At 54.5% G+C, this 22,667-nt stretch overlaps 1 protein-coding gene and 1 long non-coding RNA gene across 2 annotated transcripts in view; one reads left to right on the forward strand and one right to left on the reverse strand.

The window, feature by feature from the left end:
• FAM78B (family with sequence similarity 78 member B) overlaps positions 1-19,979 on the reverse strand; it is a 40,844-nt gene extending 20,865 nt beyond the window's left edge. The window contains exon 1 of the mRNA XM_019747328.3: positions 19,319-19,979. Coding sequence (XP_019602887.2) covers positions 19,319-19,581 — 263 coding nt within the window. The 5' untranslated portion in view covers positions 19,582-19,979. The remainder of the gene's footprint in view (positions 1-19,318) is intronic.
• Positions 19,980-20,378: 399 nt separating this feature from the next.
• LOC141569344 (uncharacterized) lies at positions 20,379-22,383 on the forward strand. The gene is made up of 2 exons (XR_012492881.2): positions 20,379-21,161; positions 21,548-22,383. It is a non-coding gene; the product is annotated as an uncharacterized LOC141569344 (long non-coding RNA).
• Positions 22,384-22,667: the final 284 nt, after the last annotated feature.

Consider the following 22,667-nt stretch of genomic DNA (forward strand, 5'->3'; position numbering starts at 1 on the left):
GTGGCATCTGCTACAAACAGCAAAACCTATGCTTACCTGTATTTACCTTCCTTTGAAATGAGACTCCACAGGAGGCCTGCAAAGGGAAAACTACAAGCCCCATCTAGCCACAGTCATATTGAAAGGACGAACAGCCAATGTTCGAACAGCTTTCTGTGTGGGTTTCCCAGAGTGATGAGTCAGGAGAAGGCTCTCCATCTGCCCAGGGCAGCAGAACGGCAGGGAGAACCCTGCATCCTTCTCCCAGCTCCCTCCCGAAGCAGCCTTTCCATTTCCTGCCTTTTCACTTCTATTACTGACAGGGAGACAAGGGTGGCTAACACACAGCCTCTAGCTGGCTCTGGAGTAAGGTGGGTAGGTGAGCACAGGAGGGGTGGAGTGCTGTCTCCAAGAGGCGGCGGGCAGGCGAGCAGAGGGCACCCCGTGAACCATCACCACCAATCCAGTGGAGAGCTTGGGGTTACCTGCGAGTGTCCCCACACAGGGTGAGTCCGCTTTCCTCCCAGTGGGCCCAGAACCCGGTACTTCACGGGTCCCCAACCTAGAGCGTCTGCAGCCCCTCTTGCACCATCAGAGGGGTCCCACTGTATGTGCTCACAGCTGTTTACAGGGTTAGGCACACCAGGAGGTGCCCAATAAATGGTCGTTATTGTTATTACTAATAGTAGACATGGAATATTGCCAGTTTGAACAACATTGGTAAAGAAAAACTTGGTGACAGAAAGAGAAACTTAGTTCACAAATTTGTCTGAACAGCCACTGTATGTGTTGGGGGTGGAGCCAGTGGAACGACCATCAGAGAACACACAGGTACCTGCTGAGGTTAACCAAGGTCACGCCTCACCTGCGACAGCCCTGGGTGGGTGGCAGACGGAGCCACACAGAATCCCTCAGCACACACCTGCGGTTACTTTACAACTCACCACTTACAACGTCCAGCCATCCTATCCCACAAGGCATTTTGCTATTTGATAAAAACAACCCATGACATTGGCCTTGCTGCCAGTGTAAGCTTCAGGGTAAAAGTATCGGAAAATGAATAAGAAACACAAGCCTAAGGCACAGGGACTGAAAAACAATGTGGAAACAGAAACAGGTGAGCGAAGCCAACAAAATGCATTTTGACGCCCTAATTAGACCTGTTAACAGGTGCTACCCTTTTCTTCCTTGCAGTTCATCCCCCTCCCTTTCATTTATTCCTCATTCATTCATTCATCGATTCCCCATTCTCTTATTTGCGCGCGTATTTCAGTCCTCCCTCATTTACTCCCCACCCCACGATGAAGCTGCAGCGGGAGGAAAGGAACTAAAGGCCCTGACAGAAGTGACCAGGTGGCAGGAGCCTGGATGGCAGGCAGGCAGTTGGGGTTTCGGTCCTGCACTGGCACACGGGAGTTGTGTGGCCTTAGACAAGTCACGCACCTTTCTGCACCCCAGTCCTTTATAAGTCGGGGTTAATACCTGTGCTACTTTCCATCGTGACGACCAACCGGGCTAATGGTAATGAAAATGCTTGCTCGCCTGTGAAAAGCTCTCCACGCGTAAACCACCGCTCTTTGCTTATCAGCTGGAACACGGAGGGGCGAGTTTCACAGCCAGATCCCACTGCCAACAGCCCCACCACCGCCAGCCAGCTGAGCCTGGGGAAGCTGGTCCTTGGGACTCTTCCCCCTTGCCCTGGGGTGGAACCTGGCATGGGGCTGGGAGTGACAGCGGCTGAGGCAGGATGGCCATCTTCCCTGCGGCACGCAGGAAGCATCCCTCTGCCTGGTTAGCAAATATTAATGACCAAATGTGTATGTAGGGTGGCAAATGGATGGGTGTCCTGGGAGCTTTGATTGTCCCTTCTTAGATGCATTGAAGGATCTCAACCTCGTAATTGCAGTGAGTGCTGGAATGAAATAACAACAAGGATGGGGGTGGGGGAGGAAGGTAAAGCAATTTTGTGGGAGTAAAAAGAGACCACCTGTGGTCGGGCCACCTGTGGAGGGGACAAGATTTGAATGCTGCCTGAGGTGTCCCTGGGGAGGGCAGAGCTGTTTGTGGGAACACGAGTGTGGGATACCCGCTCACACACTCCGTCCAGGCTCTGTCTTCTGCTGGGTGTGTGAGAGGTGGCAGGAAGCCCGGAGGTAGCACTTCAGGCCCAGAGCCCCTGCCGTGGGCACACGCCTGTGTACAGAGGGAGGGCACCCCGTGTATGGCTGGAATATTAGGAGAAAAACCGCCTACAGCTTGTGCTCCACGTGCAGTTCTGTTCCTGCTGGTGACTAGTTAATACCAAACTCAGATTCCTTCTGCTCTGCAGAGGACAAAGGCTCAGGCCGAACCGCTTTCCTTTTTCTCACTGCATGTTATTTTTTAAGGGTCACATAAAGAATCCCTAAAAATGGTAACTGGATTTGAGGAGCCCATCTCCATTGAAAAAACAATGCACTGCGCAAACATGCTGTACAAATAACGCTTTCCCCTGGCCCCTCTCCAGTGCCCCAAGTTCCTCTGTCCTGGTTTTCCCTCTTGTCTCCTCCTGTTCTATTTATGGGAAGCTCTCTCCCAGGGTCCCCAATTCAATATTTAATTCCCCCTGCCTCCCCCCTTCCTCCTCCACCCCAAAAGTGAGGGAAGGCTGGGTGCTTTATTCAGCTGGCAGGCTCGTGGCAGGACGAGGGGCGCTGCTGCCCCTGGGAAGCACAGGGTGGCCCCCTGCTCTCCGAGAGCCCCAAGGATTTCTGCGAGAGCCTGGCCCCCAGCGCTCTTCTCTTGGCCGCGTGTGTGGGGAACAAGGGCTGAGCTTCGCAGAGCTGAGTGTCCTGATCAGGAATCTATTTCTAATTGCAGCCCATACCGGAGTAACAACTGCACACGCTTACTGCCCACGGGACAAAGTACTGCTCCCTTTTACTTGGCCTGAAACTAGGAGGCCCCTGGCTCAGCTCAGCAGGGCAGGACCAGAGGCCATTAGCAGTTTTCACCTGAAGAATTATTTTTAAAGAAGCTAATTAAGTCCACAATGAAAACAGCTAGATTGCTATGCAAAAACATCAATTAGGCCAATTTGGAGGTTCCTACAAGTTCCCTGAAAGAGTTCAGTCCACCTACCGGGGCACACCTTCCCCAGGCGACTTCCAGGTAGAACCTACCTCAGTAGGCATTTTCCTGACTCCTGAGCAGACATGGCTTACATCCGCCCCAGAAGAAAACTGAAAAGAGTCAAGGGGCAGGAATACATCACCTAAAACTAGTGTATAACACCCATGACATCTTAACACACATTCTTTTAAGTCCAAACCCCTGCAAACAATTCCTTTCTGAGCAAAGGGTAGGTCGGGAATGGTTAACCGACTCCAACACCTAAAGCTGGGAGATGGGACACGGGAAACCATCTCGAAGAAAATTCAGGTTGCATTACCCGAATCCTCCTGGACCATCGCACAGAGCATGCATCCCCGGTTTCACTGGCAACGAGGGTTAAGCTTCCGTTGCTTTTCTATTCAGTCCAATAGCATGAGACGTGTTGGGTGAACACATTCTCCTCGAAGACTCAAAAGAGAGGTGGCACTCTCCAAGATGGCCAGGGGAGGAAAGGGATGGAGAGGAAACCTAGCCAGAGAGAACGCCAAGTGCCTCCTTTTCCGTGAGGGCCTCAGGGTTCTGGGTTCGGGCCCCAAGCCCAGCCCTTCTGACTCAACCTCATGGCATCTGCCCAGGGGGAGGGGAGGTCTCTGCCCAAATGTGCCTCCAGCTCCTCTGAGGAGCCCCTTATATTCTGTGTGCATTGTGCACAGATAGCACAGAGGGGAATAATCTGAGGTGTTTTAGACTCGGGACAGACGGAAGCCATTCCCTAAAGGTTGGTTTTTGCGAGATTAAGAAGATATCTGATCTCCCAAGACCTGGGAAATCTCCCAGCCTCCTCCACTCACAAGACGGAGCCCATGGATGGATCTGAAAATATCATACTGCTAAGCGAAGTAAGTCAGACGGAAAAAGTCAAGAACCATAGGATTTCCCTCATATGCGGGATATAAAACTGAAAGCAGTAAGTGAATGAACAAGACAAACAAACAAAAGCTCACACACAGACCACAGTACGGTGGTTACGAGGGAAAGGGGGTTGGGGGGAGGCAGCAAAGGCTCAAACATGGTGATGAAGGAGATTTGACTTTGGGTGGTGAACACACAAGGCAACATACAGATGACTTTATTAATGAAAGTCACCAATACATTTAATAAAATTAAAAATAATAAAAACAGTCTTCAACAACAACAAGAACAAAAGACTATAGGAACGTGGCCTTGACACTAAATCTTCTCAAACAGCCCCTTTGTCACTCACCAGTAACTTCAGGTGGGTTGACCAAGTACCCTGTCTTATAACCAAATCCTGCCAGTAATTTGCTTGTTTATGGGGCCAGCTGGGAACTAGCAAAGGACACGCAGAACAAGCTGCGAGAACCCTAATGGGTAGAGGGTAGAGGGTGTCAGAGATTTCGAGTTCACTCTGACACCGATGTCTGAACGCACAGCAGGGCTTTTGCTAAAGGCCAAGTGCTGTGAGGATGACATGTCCATCTTCCCGGAGCCCTGGGTCGTGGCGAGCCTGAGCCTGCAGACGCAGGGCGTGGAGGTGGGGAAGCAGCCATCAGGCTGTGTCGTGAGCACTTGGAGGTTGGGGACATGGAAACCTCTGCGGGCTTCATCCGGGTATCCAGCAAGATGCTGCTGTTCCCGGACATAAGCGAGTTAAAGGGCTGAAGGAAGAGGGTGGAATCCTGTCACTTGTGTGTCCCTCACTTGGTTGTGAAACTGCTTTGTCTGAGACAGAGGACCTTGACGCTACTGTCCCTGAGTGTTACTATGTGCCGGGAGCTGGGCCCATAACAGGAACTCAACAGACAGTGTTAAACAAGCAGATGTAGGACCTTCCTGAAAACTCGGCAAGGAAGGCATGTTAATTCCCATCTTACAGATGAAAGTGTGCTCCTGCCTGGAGGTGATGGGGGCAGGCAGGGTGGGGAGGAAATGGATGCCCTTAGGGTCTGACGGAGGAGGACGCAGTCTGCTCAGTGACCTTTAAAGAAAATAAAAAAGGAGGGAGTAATGATGAGGCAGCAAAAACAGCTGACAAAAGGAACCAAAGAAATCCTGACCCCAAATTGGTGGGTCCAGTATTCCCAAGGAGTAAGGGGATTGGTGAGTGCTGACTTCTAATTATTCGGGAAATAAATACCAAACTCAAAACTGCCTGACAGTCTGTGTGTGTGTGTGTGTGTGTGTGTGTGTGTGTGTGTGTGTGTGTGTGTGAGAGAGAGAGAGAGAGAGAGAGAGAGAGAGAGAGAGAGAGAGAGAGAGAGATTGACTTCCCAGGTCCATGCATGCTGGGGCATTTGGGTGGGAGGAAAAGCTGTGAATGGGGTGGGGGGGTCTAGAACAGGTCTGGCCTTCTTCCTGAATGATCCTGACGTGGGAGTCACAAGTCACCAGATGGCAGTACATTTGTAGGAAACGAAAGAGACTGATTTAAACCCAGGATCACAGGCACCCTTACGCTGCTTCCCCGGACGGGAGGCACACACACATTACATATTTCCTAAAGGCGGAGCTCATTCCCGGAAGGTGGGAGGCAGGCGATGTGGGGAGGACGCTGGCTGTCGCCCTGTCTGGGGCGGAGATGGGGCAGCGAGAGGTCTCCCATTCATCTCAAGCCTGTGGGCTCGTGACAGCTAAGGAGTGGGTGGCTGTTTCTCTCCCAAACCTCAGCTCTTTTCTACAGTAACAAGGTGTAAACTAACTTTCCTCAGGGCAAATCTTCAGCTGCCAAAGGGAGAGAGCACAGGAAAGGACAGAGCCCCCAGGGGAAGGACAGGCCTGCAGGGAGACATCCCCCTCTGTTCCCCACCCAGTATCTCTCCCAGAGGCTTCTCTATGAATTTCTTCCTCTTTCCATAGAAGAAGCCACCTATTTTCCAGCCTCCTGCCTAGGAAAGGAGGTGGTTTGGGGTTTCTCTGAAAAAGCCAGCCATGGGGTGGGCCCTGGCAGGACTCAAGACCACCTGCTGGTCTTTCTTTCTTTCTTTTTTTTTTTACTAGTTTCAGGTGTACAAGACAATGTACGAGTTAGACATTTCTACCCCTCACAAAGTGATAACATGATGCTAAATGAAGCAAGTCAGACGGAGAAAGACAAATACCATATGATCTCACTTATATGTGGACTCTAAAGAATAGAATAAATGAACAAACTAATCAGAACCAGTCCACCTGCTATTCCTGACTGTCAATTAAAAGGCACATTTCAGCCCCGGGGTCCTTGAATCTCAAACTCTGCCCCACACGACAGGTGGTAGGGAGCCAGCAAGTTGGGTCGAGTCCATTCTAGTCAAAGGGAAGGATGAACCACCTGGATGGCCCTGGAACCAAAGAGCTGACCCCCCGTTTGACACCCACAGACGCAGGAGGCCACGGATCGCAGGACCCGCCACTCTCGCCCGGACTCTTCTCTTTTCCATGTTTCTATCATGTTCCTCGTTCCAAGTCAAAGGTGGTCCAAACGCGGAGCCGAGACAAGGCAGTACAGTTTGGAAGTTCTTCCACCTGCCTCCCTGCCCTGCCCAACCTGTGTGAGCACGTTGGCAGCCTGCCCTCCAGCACGCCCTGCAGGTGGGAAGCAGATGCCATCCTGACATCAGCACCTCGCCTGTGCTCACAAAGGGAAAGGGCTTCTCGGTGGGCGACGAGGGTGCGGGACGGCCGGGGAGATCCAGGACACTCACCTGTTCTGGGCTGTGTGCAGGAGGGCAGGGGTGAGTCAGACGTTTTCCCAAATTCCCTTCCAGCTGCTTTCTGACGCTGAGAGGCCACAGTGCATTATCTTAGCAAGAATCAGCAGAGTGTCCAGTCTTGGGTCTGTTTCCGATCAGAAAGCTCAAGTCAGACAGACGCACCTGTGGCACCCAGTGGAGCTCATCTATGCAAGTTTTCCAAACGACGGCGATGGACGCTTTTTCTTGGTCGGCTTCGCATTAAGCTGATGCTCAAATTCAGAGCCCAGGAGGCCAGCAGGAATGGGAAAGTGGACAAGCAATGGAGAATGGGTCTCGGGGGCGTCTCCGTCACCTCTCAGCAAAGGTGAATGGCCTCCCCAGCATTCGCGGTCATTTCAGTTTGGCTCGTGGGACCTAGACTTACCCTGGCTTCCTTTTTAGAAGCTTCAGGTCCCCTGCCTTCCTCAGTCTCCCCTGCTCAGGTTCAGCTGGTGGCTCTGTGATAATGACCTCCCGTCTCTTTGCACATCCCCCCAGCCACCAAGCACACACACAAAGCCAACAGCGGTCCTAGAAATTCTGAGCTCATACCTGAATCCCTGGGCTTTGAGCTCTGGGTCTGGCTCTCAGCTGCCTGGGCTTCAGGAGAGGCCAAATCTACGTAGAAGATGGTCAGAAAGGCCCTCACTCCAGGAGAGGGGACAGGAAGGAACAAAGCGCAGCTCAGTGGGCACAGTGATGGACACGTGGAAATGCAGTGGGCTCACCGCCAGGACAGGAGGGCTGACTGTGTGTGCGGTGAGGATGGCCAGAAAAGTCCTCGGGGTGTCGAGGGGGACAGCTGCCCTCTTATCCTGGAATGCTGTGGTTTCAGAGGTAACAAGCAGTCACAAAACAGGGATAATACCACGCAGACAGAATCAGGGAGCAGGAGGCATGGGACGTCCTCTCGTGGCTGCTGCCCTCTCAGGCCACAGCTTCTCTGGGAACAGAGTCCCCAGGAGAAGCAAGTGAGAACCTCTAAGGACACTTTAGGGAAACGGCACAATTCTGCCCAGAGACGGCTGGTCGTTACAGGTCTATTGTGTCCCCTCTTGTGGGTGGGCCTCCTGACCACCCAGCCCACGGGGGCTGGCACAGCACCTGGCTCCTAGGTGCTTAGTAAGTGCCAGCTGGCTGGTCAACGGGACAAAGGGCTTCTACAGAATCAAGACAAGTTGTTCTTCATAGTATGGAAATTTTCCTGGCACATACCAGGTAGTCAATAAATATTTGTCAATAAATATTAATATTGGTCAAAAATATAATATTTGTCAATAAATATTTTTTTAAAAAATTAACTGAAACATAGTGCCTGCAATGTATCAGGCGCTGTTCTAAGTACTTTATAAGTGTCAACTCATCTAATCTTCCTAACAACTTCATGAAGTAGGTACTATCAACATCCCCTTTTACGGATGAGGAAGCAGAGGTACAGAGAGGTTAGTTAAGCTGCCTGAAGTCACACAGCTGGTAAGCGGTGGAGGCAGGATTTGAACCTAGATACAGAGGCTGCAGAGTCCATGCTTTTTAATATGACGTTACTTCCAGTCAAAGAGGGGTGAAGAGCAACGAGCTTTCGGTGATTGCTCGCTCGGAAGCCCAAGCCTTCCCACTGTGGGACACTCTTCTGTTTGTGTGTCATCTTGAACGTTAAACAGCCGTCACAGTGACAATAACAGTGACACTCAGGCTCACACAGCCACCCGTGTAGAAACCGCAGATGAATGCAAGGCAAGATGTGAGGGGCCCACAGAGCTGCTGACACAAAGAACTCAAATCTTTGATAATATTTTTTTTAAGAGAGTGTTTTTTGGGGGCTTACAGATAAATCTTGACTACCTTTCATATACTTGTAGTTTGGCAAGAATGTTTGTCATAGTCTTGGTATCAGATGTTCACATTACTTTCTGCTCCCAGCAACTCAAGCCCGGCGTGGAATCGAGGGGGCTGTGTCTCTTTTAGGAGAAGTGGTGACGGCCGATGACGGCGTACTAACAGCGGTCAGCAGCATACACAGTGTCCTCGGAAGCCGGGGTTAAATTCTGGCTGTAGCACTGTGAGTTCGGGCACGTCACACCGTCTTTCAAAAGCCTCAGCTGCTTTAGCCAAACAGGGATCATAGGAATTTAAGTGAGCTTTACATGAGATATGATGTGTGTAAAACACCTAGCGTCTCGTGTTCGTCTTAGGCTTTTAGGTGATGAAGCGATGACAGATGTCTGGGTTAGGAAGGGGCTCACCTGACAGCCAAGTGGGTGAGATGCAGCTCAGGTTTCTGATGGGCACTAAATGGACACGAGAAAGGGGACGACTCACTCTGCCACCTGGAGCCAGGAGGCCCAGCTGACAATGGTGGCTCTGACTCTTTCCTCCCAATACTGTTAGGCTGGGTCACTCCTACAGACTGTCATTCCATTATGGGGTGTGTCTCTCAGAAAAATGATAAGCCTTCACGAAAAATTAAATCCACTGAATTCAATGGTTACTAAAAACCACAGGCTTGTTTGCAAACAAAGTCAGTCCTTTGAGGATCTCAGCTGATCTGCCACTTAGCTTCTGCTGTGACCCCTGGAGGTCCAAGGGGCAAAGGAAGACTCGCTGGCCCCCACCTGCTCCTAGCTCCTCCCTTCCCCTGCTCCTTTAGAGGAAGCAGACATAGCACAATTAGGTCACGCCCCTCTGCTAAAATGCCTCCAGTTCACCAAAATAAAAGAAAAAAAAATGGAGGGAAACCCAAGTAAAAACCACAACAGAAACAGCGTCTCCAGGCTGCGAGGACAGCCCTCCCAGACTTCCCCCATCTGTTCCATTCCACAGGGGCCCCCAGCTGAGCCCTGCTGTCAGGGGAGGGCCCTTGGTCCCCTCACAATCTGTCATCTTTCACATCACTTGGATCCTGTTTCTCCCGGAGCTGCCAAGGGCCATGGAGCTCCCTTGCCTGTCTGTGGGCTGGGGGCCAGCACCTGGGCTGGAGGTGGGGGTGGAGGGGGGAGCAAAGGGATTCTGGATGTTGGGGACCTAGACCGAGTCCCACTTTTTCCACCACCCCTCCTCCCACAGGCCATCAGGCGCTCCCGTTTCCAGCCATCTGTGATGGGCATCTCTGGGGAGACCCTCTCCTTTCTTACCTGCTGACCACGACCTACAAACACTGAGAATACGCTGGTCTCCCTGCTCCTGGCAGCTGTGCAGACATCCCTGGGGGTGACTAGAGGCTGCACCCCGTGTGGTTTCCTCTCTTGGGCAGGCGGCCATCTCTGCCCACAGACTTGGACCCTCAGCACACAGGGCGGGGGGTTGGGATGAAAAAATAGGAGGTGGTAACTGCTGACGGCTTTACAGTCCCAGGTCTCCTCAGCAAGGACAAGCAAGCGCTCAGGCACCATCCTGAACACGCCCCCTTCATTAATTCGCTGTCACTCATTCATCCAACCCTGATGAGGCAGGATAACCTCAAGAGGAGTTGCCAGAGTTCTGGTTTCTAATCCTGGCTCTGCCACTGACCAGCGGGACGACTGCTGGGCTGGTTGCCCAGACTTTAGCCTGTTTCATCATCTCTAACATGGGGACAGAGTTCACAGACAGTGCCCACGAAGCATTCAGCACCAGGTAAGTGTTCCACAAATGGCTGTTGTCACTGTCATTAAGTTAAGGTGCTCAGACAATAAGCAAACACCTGCCTATTCCTTAAAGTGTACACCTGTCCAGCAAACAACAGGCTCCCTGGTTCCGAAGGCCAAGAAGACACCTTCAACAGGGGTTTGGGTTTAGCTTCTTGGCACGTATCTCATCCTTCCTTAACACATGTGAAGGTTGTTCATGGAAGTTTGAAACAGATTCTCCAATATTCGAGTCACTAAAAAAAAAAAAAAAAAATCCGGTCCAGAGTTGAGTCTCCCAGGCTCGGAGGCAGAGGCTGCCATTTTGGAACGAAGGCTCAGCCAGTGGGTCTTGGGAGGAGGGACGGGAAGGCAGCAGCCTGCCCTCAGGACCAGGATGGCCGCGTGCCCTTCAAGCCTCTCCCTGCCCACATATCCTGAGTCCTGCCCCCCACGCCCCAAGCCTCGGGCAAAGCAACGTCTCATCTGCCTGTTTCTGGCCATTCCCGGTCCTGCCAAAGCCTGTTCCTGCCACCACTGCTGCCCAGAAACCCCGACCTCCTCGGCCGGCCAGCCCGTTCAGGATGCCACACGGCTTGCTGACAGCGGCTGTGATTCACGGCTCCCCATTAGTCAGACCTCTGACAGCCTCTGAGCACGCGGACTAACACAGGCCCACAAGCCAGCCTGGAAAGGTCAGGCCTCGAGAGAGGAGCCGGCCAGAGGCTTTCTGAGGCCGCCTCTTACTGTCACCCCACGGAGGGGGCCTCAGACGGCACGTGGACTTATTCATTTTGTTTTAATCTGACAGCCTGAGATTTCTCATTGCTTTTGCTGAGCACATTTACATGCCCCTCTCTACCCTCTCGTCTTCAGAGGCCACCAGTGGTGCCCCCCAAAGTGCCCATGTGCCACCCGACCCAGAGGAGCTCACTGCACATGGCTCCTGTCCCAGCTGGCAGCCCGTGCACTTGGCACAGGAGGCCACTGGGGCAGGAGGTGGGGACCTGGACACCAGGTCTGATTCTCCCAGCACCTGCCAGTGACCTTGAGCATGTGCCTTCATCTAAAATGGGAAAACAGTTGCCCTAAAGAGGTTTTTACGATTATTGTGCAGTTCATTGCGTGAGGTCCCCTTATAGGGAGACCAAATCGTGAAAATATGTATTACAGATATATTAAAAATATGTCGGAAAACGTATTAAAAATAGTTTTGGACACAAATTACTTGCAGTGTTGGTCTCACCTGCCCACCCAGGCTGGAAACTCCATACCTCCCTTCCTGAGCACGACAGTGTGGCTCATACACTCTCATTTGTCCCCAGAGTCTGTCGCTCAGGGCAGATCTGGGAGGGTGACTTCTGGGTGGGGTGACAAGTAGCCACCCTCCCCCGAGTATGCATGGAAGACAGCTCTGGCTGGGAAGGGAGCTTTCTCCTCCGCTTCAGCTCTCAGGGGGCTGGAGGGGGGGCAGCAGCTGATGGTTCAGGGACCCCTCCCTAGAGTCTAGATGCTTCTGTGCCCCGGGAAGCCACAGGGCCACCATGAGGCCCTCCTTGTTCCTTCAGGCCGACCCATCACACTCTATAATAATACAAATAACGTGTGTACCACATGGTATAGTTTGGAGAGCCCTGTCAGTGTCATCTCACTGATTCCTGGCCCCCAGGGAAAGAGACACATCTCCTCATTGTCCATTTATATGCATGCAAATGAGACGCTGCACTGCTAAGGGACCCGCCAAAGGTCACACAGCTGGCACTCAAACCCAACCCCTGGGCTGCGAAGCCAGCAGCCATATCTTCAACTGGCACAGTGAGCAGTGGCAGCTGGCTCGTGTCTCAGAACCTCAGTCCTACACGGCTCTCACGGTGACCTCAGGGGCCTTGGAAAAAGGACTAAAAGTGCAAGGATCCCTGGGTATGTCTGAGGGGCTGACGGCAGAGCAGGGTCCTCCCCCCACCAGGAGGGGGTCCTCTTTCTCCTCCTAACATCTCCCTGAACAGCAACTCTCTGCACAGTTTGAGGGACAGACGGACCCCAGGTCAGCCTCTGAGTGGTCTGGGTGACTGTCTGATGGGGCCCCAGGCTGCCCTCAGGGCCAACATGTGCCCACCGGGCGGCAGGGGAACAGGGCGAGAGCCTGCAGCCCAGATGGCCAGCGTGGGGCCCCTGAGAGCTGAAGAGGAATCTCCCACCCCCCGAAGCTCGCCATGAGTCCCCCCTCACTGGTATGGTGTGCACGAGGCCATGTGCGGAAAGCCCCCAACACACAGACCTTACGGCATTTTCTTCCCCGTCCGGTGGTGGGATCTCCTTGATGAGAAAGCAGCGCCGACAGAGTCACTTCGGGGCAAAAACTCTCACACCCCCCTTTCCTAGAACTCATCACAAAGGACCCCTAAAGCCTGGGCACTCACCCAGGGCTCTGTTTCCGTGGGGGGAGCACCCCTGCTGTGGGCGTCCATCCGTTCCGGGGACGCTGGCACCACGCTGGCCCTGCTGCTCTGAGCGGCCGGTCACCAGACTGCTGTGTGACTGCTAATGTCATGTCACTTGTCCTCACTGCTGATTTATCAACTTACGGCCACTTCTTACGGCCTGTGAGGCATTCACACAACAGAAACAGTGGCCCTCGCCTATCTGTGACAATGGACTGGGGTGGCTGGTTGGGAAGGGAGTTATAGAATCCTCTACGTGGGACCTTGGGACAACTCTGAGGAAGGAGTGAGGCCTGTGACACAGCAGCCATCACCACTAGCTCTTGTCCTTCTGGGCCAAGCTGTGGTAGTCGGCGTCCAGGCAGACAGGGCGCAGGGGCAGAATATCCCAGCTCAGCCCCTCACCAGGCGTGTGGCCTCGGGCAAGTCATCTGAGCTCCCTAAGCCTCAGTTTCCCCACCAGTAAGACGGGCATCATAATAGCAGCCAGCTCACAGGGTCGCAGAGAGGGGCAGACAAGGCCAGACGCCATCCGAGCGAGAGAGACAGGGGTGTTGGGACCTTGCATCCCACGCCGGGTCCGGCAGGAGCCGGAGCAGGAAGCTTCCTCAGCCTCGGCCCCACGCAGCACTGGCCTCTGCCGCCATGGACACCCCGCAGTCCAACGCCCTCCCCGCTGTCCTGCCCTTGCTTTCTGCGTCCCACCCAGCACCCGCGCAGACATATCTTTGCACCGCAGGCCACCCAAGCCCATTTTGTTTTTAACTCACCATCGATTTGTCTCCACTAACTTTTCCCTCAGCATTTCTCTCCTCCCTGCCCCTCCTACCCCTTCGACTTCCGGGAGTTGCTCTGCATCTCCGGTGAGTTCACTGCTCCCTGAGAAGACCTGCTAATCCTCTGCTCCTCTCTGGCGGAGGTGGAGATTAGAGGACAGGGTCAGGCCAGCTCCCCTTCAAGGGCACTCAGGACTTTCCTGGGAGAAGCGGATCCTGGTCCCCATCTGCCGCTCGAGACCGGGGGCCCCTCGCTACGTCCCGATCTCAGGATCGCTGACCAGGGGTGGGATGGGACTGTCCCCAGTGCCTGGGCACTCCTCAGGCTGCCTGGACGGACGGGCTGAGCTGGGCCCCCAGAGCCAAATGCCCAAAGGAGGCATCTCCGTGACCAGTGGGGGACATGCTCGCAGCCACACCACACCCAGGCTGCATGCAGCTGGGAACAGGGGAGCGTTCGCTTCGGGGCAATAACTCTCCCAGCAGGATGGGCATTTCAGCAATGGCTGAGCCTCCCGTCCCTGAGGCCTGGGGTTCAGGCCACAAGTCAGCGATGCGGGTGGGACAGAGCTACGACCAACTTCCTCTGTCACGTCTCCTTGGGCAGACACCGACCACGGCTTCAGAGCAGGGCACGTGAGAGAGAGACCTGTGCTTGCCGAATGCCACTCCTGGGGCACGGAATGCTGCAGGGACCGAGGACATGACCGATAGGAGCCAGGGCTAAGGAGAAGCAGCGGAACTGGGGGGGCCACGCCAGTGACGGCTGGGGTGTCAGAGTTCAAGAGCTTTGTGGGATCAGCCTTAGGTTTAACATGAAAAGCTAATTTTGAAGACACATGTGACTTGGTGAGGAAAGACTCCGAGGTTAGAAGGGATCATTATTTTTGTCGGCTGTTTATTGACCATGTGCTGTGGGCCCAGCACTGTTGGCTCGTAGAGAATAAAATGGATGGAGCATGTGCTTGTGGAGCTTACATTCTAGATGAGTCAGTGTTAACTAAGCACACAATTATCTTCTCACTGACTGTAATAAGCAAAAGATCAGGGCGCAATGAAAGGAGCAGGGGAGCCCTAATTTAAGCCGTGAAAACAGGGGCAGCCTCTCTGAGGAGCTCACGACAGTTTGGGACCTGAAGGGACAGCAGCAATTTGCTAGAAGAGCATTTCAGACCGAGAGCAGCACAAGGAAAAATGCTGAACTGGGACGAAGGCGGTTCCTTTAGAGAAACGGTAAAAGGCTGACAGAACGGTAAGAAGAGAAATTCAGAGAGTGGGAAGAGATCTTCAAATTTTATCCAATTGCAATGGAAAGTCACTGAAGAGTTTAAGCAGGAAAGTGGTAGCATTTATATTTTTAAAATATCACTCTGGCTCTTGTGTGGGGAAGAAAGAGACTGTTGGGCGGGCAAGAATGGGGGTGGCAGGTTTGGTTAGAAAGCCTCTACTGGAGCAACTGATGGTGACATGTCCTAAGCTGGAAGGGGTAGGCGCAGCGAGTGCTGGCTGGATTACACAGCTGTCCTGGAGATGGGATCAGTAGGGTCTGAGGATGGAGTGAAGGGGTGGGGAAGGATCTAGGATGACACGCAGATGTTTCAGCTTGAACAGCCGAGAAACTGGTGGTGTTATTTACTAAGATGGGGAAGAATGGCGGAGGTACAGATTTGGGTCCACGAAGCTTCAGATGTCTTCTGACAGACAAGTGGAAATGCTGGGTAGATGCACACACCTGAGCTGCAGGTGACGATGTTGCAAAGAGCATCAGCTGCCCTTGGGATGGATGAGAGCACCCGGGGAGAATAAAGGAGGAGAAGTGTCCTGATGGACTGGAGGTAAGAGAGAGACAGAGGAGCAGCCAGAAAAAGCATGAAAGCTGAAAGGTGGGCGTGATTCAAGATGGAGGAAGCTGTTGGCTACGTGGAATAGCCACGTGGAACTGAACGGGCCACGGAGGTGGGTGGGTCGAGTCATATTCCCAGTGACGTTGGCTCTGAAGGAGGAAGAGGCACAGGCAGGAGCCGAAGGAAAAATGGGCTGTGACCTCCGAAAGGTTCACGCGGGCCAGGGTTCCCGCGATCGGCGGCTGAGACAGCTTCCCCACCGCCAGCGCCGGGCTGAGCAGAGCTCCCTTACAGCTCTGGGAGGCAATGCGCACGGGCTCGGAGAGGCTGGGAAGGGCCTTTGGCTATTGCCGGCTCCCCTCGAGCTCAGCTTCACCTCCTCGATCCTTCGCACATGAACCCCATTTCTTGTTCAAACCTCACTCAGGACAACTCTTGGGTGTTGGACCCTAGTATCCCACACTGTTCCATCGCAAAGGCCTCGTGCCTCTGCGGCAAAGCTCCTGCTTGCTAAGAGGTCTGAAGAAGGTCTGAGGGCCTCCTGATACTCGGACCTCAACCTTGTCTTTTCCAGGTCATCCTGTGCGTGGCTTTCCCCCAGCAGACCACAGCCTACCTCTTGGACCTCAGCTCGCACTGCTCTGCTACTTGAAAGCTCCACTCCACGCCTTATATTGTCTCCCTTAACACACCTTATATTGTCCCACTTCCACGCGTTTGCTGCTTTCCATCTGGGGTCAGTTCCTCCTCCCGGCCTCGCTGAATCTCGTCCTTCCTCAAGTCCAGCTCCAGCCCTCACACCTCTGGAAAGGCGGCCCGGCCCCCAGCCTTTCTCTAGCATCTCTCCCACACTGCTTGGGAGCGAGGGCCTTCCCTGCAGGGGTCCACGCCTCTTACCTACACTGAGGGACAGTGACGCCGCCCGCTTATCCCTTTCTTTTCTTTGCTGGCATCGGTACATTGGAGGCACCTGGTAAATATGTGTTTACTGAGGGACTAACTGAGAGACGCAGTGGCCCTTCCTCCCGGAAGGGTGAAGGCTTGCAGCTGGCTCCTTGGGGCTGCACTGACCGGGTTCACGGGCCCAACTGAGAGATGAATGTACTCACCAGCCAGGTTTCTATCGACTCCTCTGAGGAAGTTCCAGGTCACTTGAGTTCAAGTTCAGCTTAAGCTCTGATCTTCACGATCATCAACTATTTCAAAGGCTTCAGAGGCCTAGTTTTCTTGGAAATGTTAAAAATTTAAACCACAAAAGTTCATGTTTTCTATTAAGCCCGAAAGAAGAGTTTTCTTGCCATTCTGAGTTGTCGATGTCCTCTGGCGTCAACCCTTCTAAACTGTTAAAAAGGCAGCTTTCTAACCTAAACTCTCTCATCATATCATGCTTTGCGTAACAACTGCATTTCACAGGTGAAAATTCAGCTGGCAGTGTTTTTTCCACTCAAGGTGCTGGCTACAGTGGACATAATAACCCACAGGCTGCAGTGACTTTCATGTACTATGAGCTCCTGTGAAAAAGTTTATACCAGCGAAGTTTTCAGGGCATCAGCATTTTGTGGAAATTGGTTCAATCACATCTGGGCCCCAAAGCGGCCTTAAAGACATAGCAATTATTGCAGACACAAAGAGACAGGTAGACTCTAGACACAGATCTATAATAATACGCTTTACGATTTCTTGGGGACTATTTTTGCTGCCCTGCATCAACAACATGAAAACAAGAATCTTAAAATACAGAAAAGTGGCAGTCTAAAGGCAAGACTTTTTCCCAAATTCCAAAGACAAGAACTCAGCAAGCAAGAGTCCCTTCAGAACCTCAGACCCAGCCCCCATCCACGCCCATCAAAGTTGGTTCCAATGGGGACACACCCTCCCATAGATTCAAGAAAGTTCAACTAACTCCCAGGTCCGTTGAGAGCTCGACTCGGCCTCTCCTCACGTGGGGCATATTTTCTTTTATGGAAAGAATTATTTATGTATTTGCTTTTGATTTGCTTATTTACAAGAGATGTGAGGCAAGGGAGAGCCCGGCTGTACAGTGTTGGGAAAAGCGAGGTTGTCTCTGTTCAGTCCCTCTGGCTTCCTCTGCAGGGGCCCCAGGCTGCAATCACTGACCCCCAGGTCCCCAGGAAGGTTGCACTGCCCTCAGGGCCAGGCCAGGCAGACAGAAGGGAGGGCTCCCTTGCCCTGTCTGGGCCTTTTTCTGACTTGGCTGCAAATAATGGGTTTCTAAAAACAACAGCTTTAGGAGACACATGTGTTCAGATATAATCATACTTTTGAGGGTGTGTCTGTTTTGAAATGACGTGATTCACCCAATATAACCTCTCCCCCATTTCTCACATCTAGTTGCCTTCCAGAAAGACAAGATCATAACGCGTGGAAGCATGGAGGAAACTGGCCTTTCATGCACCTTCACTAGGAAGGAGATTTCTCCAACACTGAGCTTTTATGCTCAAGAAGTTCACACTCTCTGGGGGGTAGTCGTGGTGATGGGGGGTGCGGGGGTGGGGTGGGGGAGAACAAGGTGACCTGCCAACATTCCATTTAGCAGCTATGACTACCGTTAACTTACAAGCGCTCAGCGCAATAAAAATCCTGCAAACTGCTGCTAAAAAGATGGTTTGATCTTTTAAAATAGAAATTCCCCACCCCATAGTCCCTAGACGAACCTTGGGAGCTCTAGAGGTTTAGATTAATAAACGAAATGAGGCTGACTTTCCAGAAAAGGGTTTCCCTATAGGGTGTCGGCTAATTAGGGTGCTCTAGACCTACATTGTAACAGGAGGTGGAATGCAGGCCCCAAACCTTTCCGCCATTGTAGCTGCCATCCGCTCAGAGTCTACTTCTGATAGGAGGCGGGCAGGGAGTTATGAAAATGTAGTAAATAAGAGTCCTGGACATGACAGCCCCAGCCTGCGGTTCAGGGCAGGCTGTCGGCCCCTGGCGGCCGTGGAGCCGCCGCGAGGCTGGGTCTCCACGGCTGCCGGCGCGCCCAGCGCGCACCGCGCGACGCTGCTGCAAGAAGTTGGAGAGCTCCCAGCTCGCAGACAGGATCCGGCGGTGGGCACCCGGGAATCCCTCCCAGCGCCACAATTAGGAAAGTTCTGGAATAAGTAAAGACCCTCGACCGACAAGAGACCCCTACTTTCCGGAAGCACAAGACACACAGCGCGCCGCGCCAGCCGGAGCTGCTCTCGCAGGCCACCAGCCCTGCTCCGCCGGGACGCGCTCGGTGCCTCCCGCTCCCACTGCCCAGAACTCAACCAGAGGGCGCCGAGCCAGACGCGCGGCTCTACAGGATTTGCGGTTCCGGATGGAAACGCCTCCAGGCTTCCTGGCCTGGGGGACAAGAGCTCCAATTCAACAGTGGAAGGAACGTGGACGCCCGGGACCCTTTCCTCCAAGCCCGCTCGGGTTTCTCCAAAGGACGCGCAGCACAGCCCCATGCGCCCCCGCACTGCACTCCGCTCCACTCCTCTCTCCACAGGTCCCCCCAAACTCTTCCCACCCAGACGACGCCCCGAAACTCCCCGGGCACTGGCCAGCCGCCCCGATCTGGGTCTTGCGAACCCTGCTTGTCGCGTTCTTCCCGCCCCGCACCGCGCTCCTTGCGTTCATGGGGAGTCAGACGCAAACCACAAGAAAACGCTTCGCGAGGAGCCTCCCTGCGCCCGCCCTGTCACTGAAACAAAAGCGCAGGGAGGAGGGAGGTGGAAGAGGAGGCGGGAGGAAGGTTTAGCGAGAGGATGGAGAGAGCGGAGAGAAGGAGCTGGGGAGGAGGGTCGGGGTGGGGAGCGGAGACCCGGGCCAGGGCCCCGCTCCGGCCCCGCGCGGCCGGTCGCTTACATGCCCAGGTCGCTGTAGGTGTTGAAGAACTCCATCTGGTTGCACGCCTGGATCCAGCCCACCACCCAGGTCTCGTGGCGGGGGATGGGGGGCATGACCACGCGGGCCGAGGCTTTGAAGTAGGGGGTCTTGTAGCGCAGGACGATGGGCGAGGTCTCCTCGATGCGCGTGGGGCACTGGTCGATGGTGGCGCACACGTCGTACACCACGATATTCTCGCGCCGGATCCGCGCCTTGCAGGTGATGCTCTGGATGCAGCCCATCCTGCCGCCCGGCCGGCGTGGCGCGGCGCGGGGCAGCGGGGGCCGCGCGGGCAGCCGGGGGGCGCCGTCACGCCGGCATGGCGACGCGCCGCCCGCGCCCGGGGCGACTCAGCTCGCGCGGAGGAGCGGGGCGCCGCCGCCGCCGCCGCCGGGCGTCCTCCGGGGAAGCCCCCTCCTCGCGCCGCCGCGCGGGGTCCCCGCCGCCCGCCGCCCGCCCCTCTCTCCGGCAGGGCGCGCGGAGCGTGCGCTCCTAGGAGGCGGCGGGCGCCCCCGCCGGCTCCAGCGCCCGCGCGGAGGGCAGGGAGGGAGGCAGCACTGCGAGGAGGGGCGCCTGCCGCGGGCCGAAGCCCCCCGCCCCTCGCCCGAGAGGCGGCGGCCGCATGGAGCCCGGGCTGTCGGCCGCCGCGGCCGCTGCATGAACCTCTGCACCGCGGCCGCCCCCCGCGAGCGGCGCACCCAGCGGCGCGGCCGGGCGGCGGGCGGAGGCGGCCGCGCAGGACACCGCGCTCCCGCCGCCCCGCCCGAGGCGGCCGCGCCGACGCTCCCCGCGGGCCGCCGGGCTGGGGGCGCCGGGGGGCGGTGGCCCGGGCGGAGGGCCCGCGGGCCGGCGGCCGCAACGTGACCGCGGAGGAGCCGGCTGTGCGCCGCGCGTTTTGTCCCTCTCCGGCTGCCGTCCGCGTGGGGGGAGCGTGGCGGGTGGGGGCACTTAAAGGGCCGCGGGCGCCGGGTGGGGCCCGACACGTGGGCCGGGCCGGCGGGGCGGGGCTGCGGGGGGCGGCGCCCGGGGGGGCGCGGGGGTCTGCGGGGCGCGGCGGTCGGGGTCGGGGTGGGAACCGCACTGAATGTTGGGGCTGCCGAGGGGCCCGGGGAGCAGCTGCACCGAGGTTGGTCCGTTATTCATAACGCGGTTGGGCTGAGCTGCCCAGTGCCGGCCTTGCGGGCGCTGGAGACGGGGCGCGGGTGCGGGTGCTCAGCGCAGGCAGCGGACGGATGGCTCTGCCCGACCGCATTTGCTCTGGAAGTTTTCCGTCCACCACCGCCTGTCGGGAGGGCACCTGAGACTCAGTCCCGCGGTGCCAGTACCGCGTCACCAGATGCCAGCAGTTTGGGGTGAAGCATGAACTCGCCTTCATCCAAATCTTCTCTTTAGAAAACGCTCTTTCAACAAAACCTCCCACACTGGGAGTTAGAGCAGCGGGGGACTTACCCCAAACAAGGCATTTTGAGTGTAGCTGCACCCTAAACACAGGCTGCGACCAGCAGGACGTTGCAGCCGCAGCAGAACGCGTGGCTGCCTTCTTGAGGTCACCCAAGGTAACCTGTGACCTGCCCAGGACAAGGGAACCTGGCAAACGTTTTTGGAACAGGGCTCGATTTGAGTGGTATCTGCTTAATGACACAAGTCCAGGATGCCCACCACCCCCATCGAAAGCCTGGAATCTCGGGGACCCCTTCTTGTGTTTGCTTCTCCAGAACATGCGTAACGACTGCACATGGTGGCGGACCCACAGTTGTCTGTGAATGAATGAGAAAAGCCAAACGGCCTCACTGTAATTGTCCTGTGGAAACTGCCACCACAGGTACTGGACATCGTGTCCAGCACGACCCATGTCACGTGTCTGATGTTGGGGTCTAACGTGGTCAAACAGAAAAAAAAAAATGTCAGCAAATGCTCTTTCTGGACATCTTTTTACATTTGTATTTTCAAAGCTAATAGGTTCTCTGTAAGTCAGTCTTGTGTGATCGTTGAACATTTGCTGGTGCCCAAGTGTGAAATACTCTTAACAGGCCGCAGGAGGCTGGCCAGAGTTAGTCTTTAGCTGGAACAGATGTAATTTAAAAATGGGTTGAGATCGAAAGCGCTGCCCTCCGTCCTTGTTTTAACTTTCCTGGCACCTTGATTCACTTTATAGTTAACAAAAAGCAGTTGTGGCCCTTTGATAACATGCTTCTCTCATTTTACTAGACAGCTGCAGCTCTGAGTCACCCGTCCTTTCATTCAGCAAACACTGCCCGCCTGCCGGGCAGGAGCCACGCTCTGTGCTAAGTACTAGGATTCAGAGATGACCAAGAGCTCGTGGACCACTGAAGACACACCTGTCAGCAGGCTGGTACTGTAAAGTGGGACATGTGATTTAACCATGGTGCGTGTCCAGTGCTGTGGGAACCCAGACTGGAGAGCCGATGAGACAGTCCCATGTGGCTGTCTGGAAGTAGTGACATTTGAAATGGATCCTAAGACACTGTAGGGACTCACCAGGAACAGTGAGTGACAGGGCAGCATAGGGCAAGAGTTGGGCAAATGAAGAATGCACAGAGGTGGGAAAGCGCGTGGCGCGTTCAGGGAAATCGACAGCTTGCAGTCAGGGCGTTGTGTGTAGACCATGGGCAGCAGAATCGCTGGCCAGGAACTGGTTATTCATAGGGCCATATCCTGCGCATCCATGAATGCCAAGAATGCAAGATTTGCATGTTGAGAACAATCACTCAGTGTCAATTTGGAGGCTGGAGCAAGGAGAGTTTAGAGGCAGGTGTCAGGATATGGTGATGATTGAGTAGTACCTCGGTTTTCGAACGTCTCCGTTGATGAACATTTCAGTTTACGAACGCTGTAAATTTTATGGATCTACGGTATCATTAGATAGTAAAATTCTGCTAAATTTGCATTTTAGGGGTTGATTTTAAAGGTCTGGAACAGATTAATCTATTTTGCATTACTTTCTATGGGGAAACCGTGCCTCGGTTTTCGAACGTTTCAGAACTCAGTAAACGGTCTTCGGGAACGGATTATGTTAGAAAACCGAGGTACCGCTGTGTCTGGCCCTGAGCGAGGATGATGCTGTGGTTGGAGAGGCTGCACTTGAGAATCATGTAAGAGGTGAAACTGATTTACTTGGTAACTGATCAGATGTTGGGGGAAACTCTGGGTTTTCCGGCTTCAGCAGGTAAGTGCATGGGATCCTCATAGAACAAGGAGACAGAAGTGGAAGCAGATCGAGGTATGCTGTCATGTTAGGGTTGAGGTCTCTGGAGGGCATTTTGCGGAGGGGGCCAGAGTTGGAGTGTCAGAGGTTATTAGGTTCCAG

The sequence above is a fragment of the Rhinolophus sinicus genome, chromosome 11 (assembly GCF_057876585.1).
Source record: "Rhinolophus sinicus isolate RSI-liver-muscle chromosome 11, RSI-T2T, whole genome shotgun sequence".
Classification (NCBI taxonomy): domain Eukaryota; kingdom Metazoa; phylum Chordata; class Mammalia; order Chiroptera; family Rhinolophidae; genus Rhinolophus; species Rhinolophus sinicus.